Source organism: Musa acuminata, chromosome BXJ1-1, assembly GCF_036884655.1.
Source record: "Musa acuminata AAA Group cultivar baxijiao chromosome BXJ1-1, Cavendish_Baxijiao_AAA, whole genome shotgun sequence".
Taxonomy (NCBI): Eukaryota; Viridiplantae; Streptophyta; class Magnoliopsida; order Zingiberales; family Musaceae; genus Musa; species Musa acuminata.
Window position 1 is genome coordinate 19,310,748 of NC_088327.1, and position 10,257 is coordinate 19,321,004.

The following is a 10,257-nucleotide window of genomic DNA, read 5'->3' on the forward strand; positions in this document are numbered from 1 at the left end:
TTCTTTTTTACATCAATTACAAACTGGCCTTTTTAAAATTCACTCCATTGTCGGTTATTTTTTTTTTGGACAATATACTATGGTCTAATCTCTTCTACTACAATGTCTATTATGCTCTCATCTTGGATCTTTTCATAAGCATTAATTGACTTATGAAACACCACCATTCTATTGCAATAAACAAGAAAGTTAATGATACTCATTCTTGTTTGTCTTGTCCAACTGTTATACATCAGTGTCACCCCCATATTCATCTTAGTGCCTTTTGAAGGATTTGATCCAATCCTTCAGTTTTGTTGCCTCCTCATCTAAGTACATGTCATAAATCTCTCTCGGTGTTGGAGGTTGGATCCTCATGCCAGACTTTTGAATAGATGAGACCATACTTTGATAATATGGACCTTGGGCTGTATTGACTGGAATCTTGTGGAAGTTGAACCATTTTGAAATTATCTTCCTAGCTTCTTTTCTTTTGTATATGCATCGTCAATCCGTGTTTGTTTCGTTGTTTGTGGGGGATAGACTTGTAGATCAATATCAACAATATCTGGTATGGACCTCCTGCCAATACCTCTCATAAAACCATGGAGTCCACCATGCCTCATGCTACTAGTTCGACCTAACTAAGGAGGAGCAATTGGCTGCCTCATGTTGGTCGACCTCTGGATTCCTCCAGCATTACTATGCTCTAATTATGAGTCAAGTCATCGATGCCTCATTGATTCATCGACCATATAATAATGCTCCAATGATGCACGAATCTCAATTGTGAGATCCTGATCGACTTCATCACTGCGATCCTCATACTGATCATTAATTGGTTCCTACATAGCCTTGTAGTATTCTTATTCAACTCTTACCTTCTTTTTTAATTATCTTGCTTTGCTCATTATAACTTACTTTGAAATAATTTACGGATCTCCGTTAGAACCTTCTTGCATTTTGCAACATCGGGATACCTGCCCGGTCAAATGCATCTTCACCTAAGTTATTCCTCCACCCTTGCCAATATAGTCATAATAAATATATTGTCAATTATGACGATTCTCATTTATATTTCGGGCAAGAATCTATGCTCATGTGGTTGTTCCTTTGGTGTCATGATTCTACCAAATTTAAATCAAATAAACTATAAAGTATAAACATGTTAAATTGACCTAATATCGATAAAAAATTATTAATCATAATATTAAATAATTTTATTAAAATATAATTAATTCTATTTTTCCATCATAAATATGTGAAACACATAAAAAAATATTAAGTACATTATTTTGAGCCAATATACATCAAATTATGATAAAATCATCATTAAATATACTAATTGTTGAATCTCGGATTTTGATGATGAAGTCAATTGTCATTTGTTGTCTAATCTATGTGTTGAGATAAGTGTGCAGGATTAACTACGATGAAAGTTAGACAAGCAGCAGGAGTTGCGCCGGAGTCAAGTTCATGATCACGTTGGGAGTTCAAGAGTTCGACGGAAGTTCGGACGGTCGTCGGAGGTTCTGCGAGAACAGATCCGAGAAGTCCAGAAGCTTGCCAAGTGAAGCTCGTCGGAACTCGCCAAGTGGATTGTCGCAAAGTCCAGGAGTTTGCCGGAAGTCCGCAGGAGCATCACCGAGGGTTCATCGGATGATCGACGGAAGTTCGTCGGAAACTCGCCGGAAGAAGCGATTGACGCACCGAAGCAAAGCTGCAGAAATTGTCTTAGATTTAATCGTAGTTAGCATGTTGATTAAGTTGGAAAATGGGAGGTGATCCCATTGGCTTAATCTTGGGGCAATTGGGCCCCTGAAAGACTGAAATTGGGCCGAATGGAGCTAACCATTCGGACCCTGATTGCACCAGGAGGTGCAACCGCCCAGGCCAGGAGGTGGCACCACTTGGGCTAAGTCTCCCAGCGAGACTGGGCGGTGCAACCGCCCCAGCCAGGAGGTGGCACCGCCTGAGCTCAGTCTTCGAGCAAGACTGGGCGGTGCAACCTCCCTGACAGAGAGGTGGCACCGCCTGAGCTCGGTCTTCGAGCTCTGGCAGAGAGGTGCAACCGCCTCAGTCAAGAGGTGGCACCGCCTGGGGCTCAGTCTCCGAGCCAGACTCAGGCGGTGCAACCGCCCCTGACAAAGAGGTGCAACCGCCTGGGCTCAGTCTTCGAGCTCTCCAGTCAAGAGGTGCAACCGCCTGATCCCGGAATTCCGGGATTTGATCGTTTTGAGCTCCAAATTTGAATTGAGTTGGGGCCTATAAATACCCCACCCATTCAGCACTGAAAAGATACAGACCTACACCGAAATCTTGATCTTTTCTGTGATTCTAAGAGCTCAAAAGTGTTGTAAAGCCTTTAAGTCTCCTCCTTCTGTTCTTCAAGTTTTGAGTTGTAAAGTGAGGAGAGAAAGATCTGTAAAGGTTGTCTCCTAAGCCTGTCAAAAGGAGAGAAACTATAAAAGGGCAGTTGGCCTTCGCCTATTGAAGGAAGGCCTCTAGTTGACATCGGTACCTCGTTAGTGGAGGAAGCCAAAAGTGGAGTAGGTCAAGACTGACCGAACCACTCTAAATCTCTGGTTTGCGTTTATTTTTGAGCACTTTATCATTACTGCAAACCTCCTTCATAACTACTGCTCTCTGCGCTTTTACGAACAAGTTCTAAGTGCTGTTCTTTCCGAATTTGCATTCAGACGTAAATCGGTGTTTTCGTACATTACAGTTTACGTTTACGTTTTGATTCTGCAAAACTGTCTTCTGCGCCTTCACGAACAAGTTTCTAAGTGCTGATCTGTCCGAATCTGCTTTCAGACGTAAACCAGTGTTTTCGTACGATATTTACATTGCAGTTTACGTTTACGCCTTGATTCTGCAAAACTGTCTTCTGCGCTTTTACGAACGAGTTTCTAAGTTCAGATCCCTTTAAAACTGCGTCTAGACATAAAATTGCGTTTAGACGTAAAATTGCCCAAACTGTGTTTAGAAGTTTTTAGACGTAAACTGAGTTTAGACGTAAATCTGCGTTTAAACGTAAATCTACGTTTAGACGTAAATCTGCGTTTAGACGTAAAACTGCGTTTAGACGCAAACTACGTTTAAACGTAAAACTGCGTTTTAGACGTAAACTGAGTTTAGACGTAAATCTGCGTTTAGACGTAAATCTGCGTTTAGACGTAAAACTGCGTTTAGACGCAAACTGTATTTAAACGTAAATTGTGTTTAGACGTAAACTGCGTTTAGAAGTAAAACTGCGCTTAATCTTAAGTAATCTTAAAATCGGCTTTTACATCGAAATCGTTTTTATCGAACGAACGCAGCTTTCATTTTTAATCGCTGAAAGATTTCCGCTGCACTAATTCACCCCCCCCCTCTTAGTGCTCTCGATCCTAACACTAATCACATGATTAATATAATTAATTATCCATTAATTACTTCTCTTTCAATACTATAAATATGTCAAACACCCTAATAGATATTAAAGATATTAAATTAACCTAAAATCAATCAAATTTTGATTAAATCATCATTAAAATGACTAATCACAATATTAAATAACTTTAATAAAACCTAATTAAATCTATTTTATCATCATAAATATGTGAAACATATAAAAGAAACACTAAATACATCATTTTAATCCAATATACATCAAATTATAATGAAATCATCATTAAATATACTAATTACATGATTAATATAATTAATTACCCATTAATTACTTCTTTTACAACACTATAAACATGTCAAACACGTATTAAAAATATTAAATTGATCCAAAATCGATCATAATTTAATTAAATCATCATTAAAATCACCAATTATAATATTAAATAATTTTAATAAAACCTAATTAAACCTATTTTACCATCATAAATATCTTTCAATATTTAATATGCATGAAATATAAACATTTGACTTGTTTAATTTCAAATTAATCAATAGTTAAACACACTAAATATAATATTAAAATATAATATTAAATATCTTAATTACTCTCTAATTAAAGATAAAGAATACATACCTTTTTGATTAAAAGATTCTTTCTCTTGATCCTTCCAAATTAGCCTTGATTCAATTCGTTGGTTTGTAGAATTTAAGAGAGTACAAAAAAAATAAGTTTAAGATAATTTAAAAAAATGTAAGAGTAAAATAAGAGAGATGAGTTTAAAAACTCATGAGAAATGGCTCCAACGGTCATTTTGACCGTTGGAATATTATTACAGGTCGATAACGATCGAAACTCATGAGAAAAGACTCCAACGGTCATTTTGATCGTTGGAATACTGTTATAGGTCGGTAACGATCGATTTTGATTATTACCGACCTGTGTCGAGTGATAACGATTAAAATTTCGATCGTTATCCCCCAATATAACATGTATCGTCCAATACGAGACGATATTCAGCGTTTCGTTCGGTAACGAATGATCCACATATCGATCCGCTGACAAACCAATACGTACTGCCCATGCCAGATCATATTATTCAAAATTAAAAACATAGATTCCAACTCTATATAATATAGCCAACCAGGCTTAATAAACCTTTCACCTCCTCCCACTGCATCACTCTTCGGGAGAAGGGAAACGAAGGCAATCATCAAAGCCTTAGAGAGAAGCGCCCCTCCTCAATGCTCTCTTTGTTGCAGCGAAAAGATGAGGCTGAGATGGACCCAACAACAGAATGCAACACTAACAGCAGCAGCAGCTATGTATGATGACAGAGAGGGAGAGAGACATACAAAAGCTTCCTGTAAATCGAACAGAAATTGGGGCAGAGAGATGCATGCAAGCACAGGCACGACCAGCAAAATAATGCTTCACCATCCCATCAAAAAGAACTCTCTCTCTCTCTCTCTCTCTCTCTCTCTCTCTCTCTCTCTCTCATACACACATTGTCGCCCAAGCCTTCATAACTCTTTTTCACTCTGCTTTAAATTTTTTTTTTGTGTCCTTCTAAATTACCACATTGAATTAAGAACGATGTAACAGACCATTTAAATCAATTCTTGGTTGAGCATCACATGATGAGATCATGAGATCTTAAGAGATTGAAATGGATACTCAATTAACATAAACAACTGTGTCAGTGACTTTGCAACAAATAAATCTTACAACCTTATTTACACTAAATGACTGTTTAAGATATCAGAGGCAGTAAAAGTTTTTAATTTTAACTGAAATTATCTCAGATTTAGTTTAAAAAAAAAAAAGCCAAGATATATGAATTCAAACACTCAACAAACAAGAATAAGATTAAGCTGATTAATGTTTGAAAACTATGCATGCAGGCAGGGATGAAGAGAGGGAACGAATCATGACACCGAGAATTATGATGCAAAAAAAAAAAGACAGAAACTTCAGAAACATGTAAAACAATAGAAGATAAGAGAAATAAAATCTTATCTTGATGCATTAATCATCTCATGATACAGCTAATAGTCAAAAGTTCACAAGCAGCTCAATTAAACTCTGTATACATGTTAGATCCTTGGTGGAGCTTCACAGAGATCACTAATACTAACAAGTTGAGATTCTGCACAAGCACACAGTCACATATGCAACTTGTAACAAAAAAAATGGTTTCATAATCTATTAAAGAACAGCAATTATAAAACTTCTGATGACCTCAAAATTCAGCAGTCCTAACTTTCCACCACAGAGAATAAAAATCTACTTGGATCTTAATTATGCAAAAACCTACAGATCAAGCTATTACCTCTCTGGCAACAGCTTCATCAGGTTGTAAGTTCAACTTCAAATAAATGTTGTCACGCTAGTCAAATTCCAGAAAAAGAAAACTTGTTCTATTTTCTTTTCATAGAGAGGAGAAAGCAACAGTCGCTTGGCGACAACATTTACCGAGCAAGAATTGTTTATAACCCTCCAACAATCTGCAGGTACTTGATTCTGGAACAAATCAACACATGCATGAGTGATATACAATTGTTGCTTTAGCATATCATGATTTCGGAAGTGATAACACAAATAATCTGTATAATTGATCAGCCCATCCAAATGAAGAATTTACTAGTCACATAATATAACAAGATAAAGGGACAGTTAGAATAGTACATTAAGATGAACCAAACAAAATACAAACTTATCATACAAAAGGAACAAGACCATGTTGGCATAATCATCTGCCATTCTATATCAGAGGCAAACAAAACCATCAACAGGTATAAGGCGTAGGTGGTTTATACTTGGGCCACAGTTGAGCAAACCACAATTGGCATTGTTCTGCACCTCAGCTATTTTTTTCAACTGTATTTCAGATAATCTTTAATAGAACAAAAAACATTAAAAGACCCAATAACACAAGACCACTAAATCATTAAATTGCAGATCACTCAAAAAAATAAACAATCATATTGATGTAGAGACGATAATTTTGCTGGAAGTAAAACATCACCCATAGTAACAACAACCAGGTCCATGTTTTGGAAGTAAATACTCAAAACTTCAAGTAAATGGATGGAAGACAAGGAATAAAGAAAAGGGAGGGGGGAAAAAATTAAGCATGGAACAGAACTCAAATAAATTTTGGATTAACTCACTTCAGGTCTCTCACAGAAGATCCATCTCATAATGCAATACATAGCCTAATATAGACTCAATAACTAGTGTCGACTCTTAAGTAGCCTAAACACGGATTTAATAAGAATTACATTCTAAATTATGACCATTATTTGTACGGTCAAAATGACTTTTTTGATGTATTAATATCCAGAGACCACAAGATCATACATAAACAAGGTGAGAAGGATCCACGATATAAAATTAAACACAAATTTTATGCCCATCAATCTAAAAAATTTATAAAAAAACACACAAACCTGAACTATTATACTCATAATCCAAAAACAAGTAGAACTCCTAACTAATTCTTATTCATTTATAATTCATATCATCACCATCAAAGTTTTGACTCAATGCGAACAGTTCCCAAGACTTTCAATACGAGATACGTCACTTAGGTTAACTCAACTGAAATATAAGTTCAAATTTTGGTTGTTGGGCAAACTGTGGATGGTTAACCAATCTAACAAAATCTACATGTATATACAAACAGCATTTAACAATTATGCAGGTTAAATAGCAATGTCAGGATTCATCCATTTAATCTATAGACTAACAAATGTGGAAGCCAAGCGATTCATGATCATGAAAGTTCATGTCCATGTGCATGATTTGGCCACCGAATAAAACAGAGGACTTATTGGACATCCTAGCTTTTTGTCCAGCTATTGGTAGAGTAGAATCTAATAGACAAGGGGACCACTCAAGAGCTTTTGAGCCAATCAAGATCATGCTGGACCTAAGCCAGCCATGAATCCTACATTTTCTTTTTTAGGTTGACAGATCTTACCCAATTCAGTTGATATCAATGGATTCAATGAGCCTCCCTATCCAAACAAATTCAAGCCATTTCTGACCAATCTCAGACAACTCCAATTAATTATAATGGATTCCAACTGATTTACTTGACACAACAAATTCAGGTAGATCCCAACTAATCCTAATGAATCCCAAGCTGATCAAGTAGGACTTAGCAAAGTCCAAATTAACTGATTTCAATTTTCAACTAATACAACCCAGTCATGAACCTAAACTCAGTGACAAATCTGAACTCAATCTTGATTTTTGGAGGCTGTCTTGGATGAATGTAATAGAGAAGACAAAGAAAAAAATCAATGGAACAAATTTAATGGATTTTTGAAACTAAGATCTTAATGATAAAAAGGTCTTTTCAAATTTTGCAACTATGCCTATCATTGGATACTATCATAAGATGGATAGGAGAAGAAGAAGAAGGTCTTTTCAGATTTTGCAAATATTCCTATCAATGGATACTATCAGAAGAAGATGGAACTAGAAGAAAGACTGTAAAAGCTCTGACAACAATTGTAAAACAGTGGAGGAGATGTCGACACTGGTACACTCATCTTTAGACACAACCAATGCTTTTGCCATCTGCCAACTTTTTCCATCCACCATAGCTCAAAACAATGGAGACAGGAGATAATATATATATATATATATATATATATATATATATATATATATATATATATATATATATATATATATAGAGAGAGAGAGAGAGAGAGAGAGAGAGAGAAGAGGAGGATGACAGAGACCAGCATTTAACTTAAAGGAAGAGGAATGATATCACAAGGTATTACAAATGCTTTCTTCAGTTGCTAGTACTCTTGTTTGCCTCTTGTACAGGTTTCATGAAGCATGCCTTGTCTCCACCTCTACTGTGTCTTCACGATGTACTCAACCAAGGTTTTGATCATGGTTCACTTTACTGATCCATACCGATATACCAACCAACTATCAGTATGGTACGTATCGAGTTATTCCGAACCGTACCGAGCATATTGACACATGGTACATGAGAGTGTACCAATATACCGCTCATATTGATCCCTTGTCGAACCAGTATGTACTACCCAAACCGAGCGGTACAATGCGGTATGATGAATTTTTGATAAAACATGCAAAAAGCACCAAGGGATTTAGTTGTTCTTAGTTTGACAAGTGATTGCACATTGTGTTATGGAGATACTGAATAGCAATTATCAAAAAATAATTTCTTAAACAACTACAATGCCAAAAGATAATTGTGTTCATTTTGCATTAACATTCAATTATGTTAAGAAGTGGCATTTTGATTTGGCTGCACAAATTAGCAGAAATTGAAACTTGCAAATTGGTTTCTCTCTGATTTACCAATAAATTATTACCATCAGCGTAAATGGATAATAAAATTCAGTTAGATATATAGTAAGAAATGATTTTGCAACAGAGGAGCAAATATCCTAGTTTTTAGTGACTGATATTGATGTAGAATACGATTTGCAGTCTACTAGATGACCAATAACATTATGACAATATGTTGCTTCCACCAATTGCCACGGAGAAATTATGAAGTCTAGGGTGAAGTATCATACAGATGAAAGGCCAACCTGTCATTCATAAGAAGTCCAATAGCATGGCATTGGAAATGCTCCAGCTAATGAGCACATACAACAATGGGCATGAAACAAAGCAGAGAACTTCAGCAAAGACAGCAGCTCAGCTCGCTGAATAGGAGAAAAGGAAGAAGGACAAATAGCCATTTCAAGTAGCAGTACCAGTAGGAATCTTGCAGTTTCATCCAAGACTAGGAAGCATCTGAATAGGATCGATAAGCTGTGCCTGCTGCACTGTTCCTCCTCCCATGGCAAAAATATCGATTCCTTCAGTGCTGGATGTAGCCATAGTTGGTGCGCCCCTCGCTTCACCGAGGCGCCACATGTACCAGGACCCGACGGAGCGATAGGGTCTCCACCGCTCGCAGAGCTGCTCCATCTGCGAAGGCCGTGGGACATCCTCGAGGCTATATAGCATCTGCACCCCCTTACGAACACCTAGGTCGCCGACGGGGAGCACATCCGGGCGGTGGAGCGAAAAGATCATGAACATGTGTACGGACCAGGCGCCGATGCCCTTGACCATAGTGAGCATGGTAAACAGCGACTTGTCATCCATGGCCACGATGGCGGCGTCGGAGAGGATGCCATTGTGGTACTTGCGGGCGAGGTCATGAAGGTAGGAAGCCTTGCGGCCAGAGACACCGATCTGGCGGAGCTGGTGCGGGTTGAGGGCGAGGACAGCCTCGGGAACGACGCCGGCCTCGCCGCCGCAGAGGGACAGGAAGCGGGTGTAGACGGAGGTCGCGGCCTTGAAGGCGAGCTGCTGGTAAAGGATGCTGCGGGCAAGGGCATGGAATGGGGGGTGGAGGCACTGGAAGAGGGGCGGCTCGTGGGCGTCGATGACGCGGGCAAGGTGGGGGTCGGCGGCGCGGAGGTGACGTAGGGCGGCAGCGATCTCCCCGTCGGCGGACAGCGGCCGGGGAACCACGCGGACGGCGAGGCGGCCGGTGGAGGAGGGGGTTTTCTTGGAGGCGTCTTCGGCCGCGGAAGAAGAGGACGAGGTGGAAACCTTTCGGGTCTTTCGGGGGCGGAGAGAGATGGTGGCGGTGGTAACGGGAGAGGGATTGGGGGTGGGGAGTTCCTTGGGGGAGGAGGAGGAAGAAGCGGCGGCGGAGGGGGGGGTTTGCTCTCCCATGGAAGCGGAGATGGGGAGGAAACGTTGGCGGTGGTGGCGGCGGTCGCGGGAGGAGGCAATGGGGCATCGATCTTGGAAGGGTCAATAAAAGGAGCAATAACAAGAAAGTAAGCTACAGAATTGTAGGCGACGACGTAATCGCCCGAGTGATG

General features: G+C 39.0%; 1 protein-coding gene across 1 annotated transcript; it reads right to left on the minus strand.

The window, feature by feature from the left end:
• Positions 1 to 5,548: 5,548 nt before the first annotated feature.
• Positions 5,549 to 10,257, minus strand: LOC135676840 (DNA-3-methyladenine glycosylase 1-like). Its single transcript, XM_065188479.1, has 2 exons — positions 9,130 to 10,257; positions 5,549 to 5,893 (listed from the first exon to the last, which is right to left on the minus strand). The coding sequence occupies exon 1, from the start codon at positions 10,103 to 10,105 to the stop codon at positions 9,149 to 9,151; it is 957 nt and encodes a 318-aa protein (XP_065044551.1). The 5' UTR covers positions 10,106 to 10,257; the 3' UTR covers positions 5,549 to 5,893; positions 9,130 to 9,148.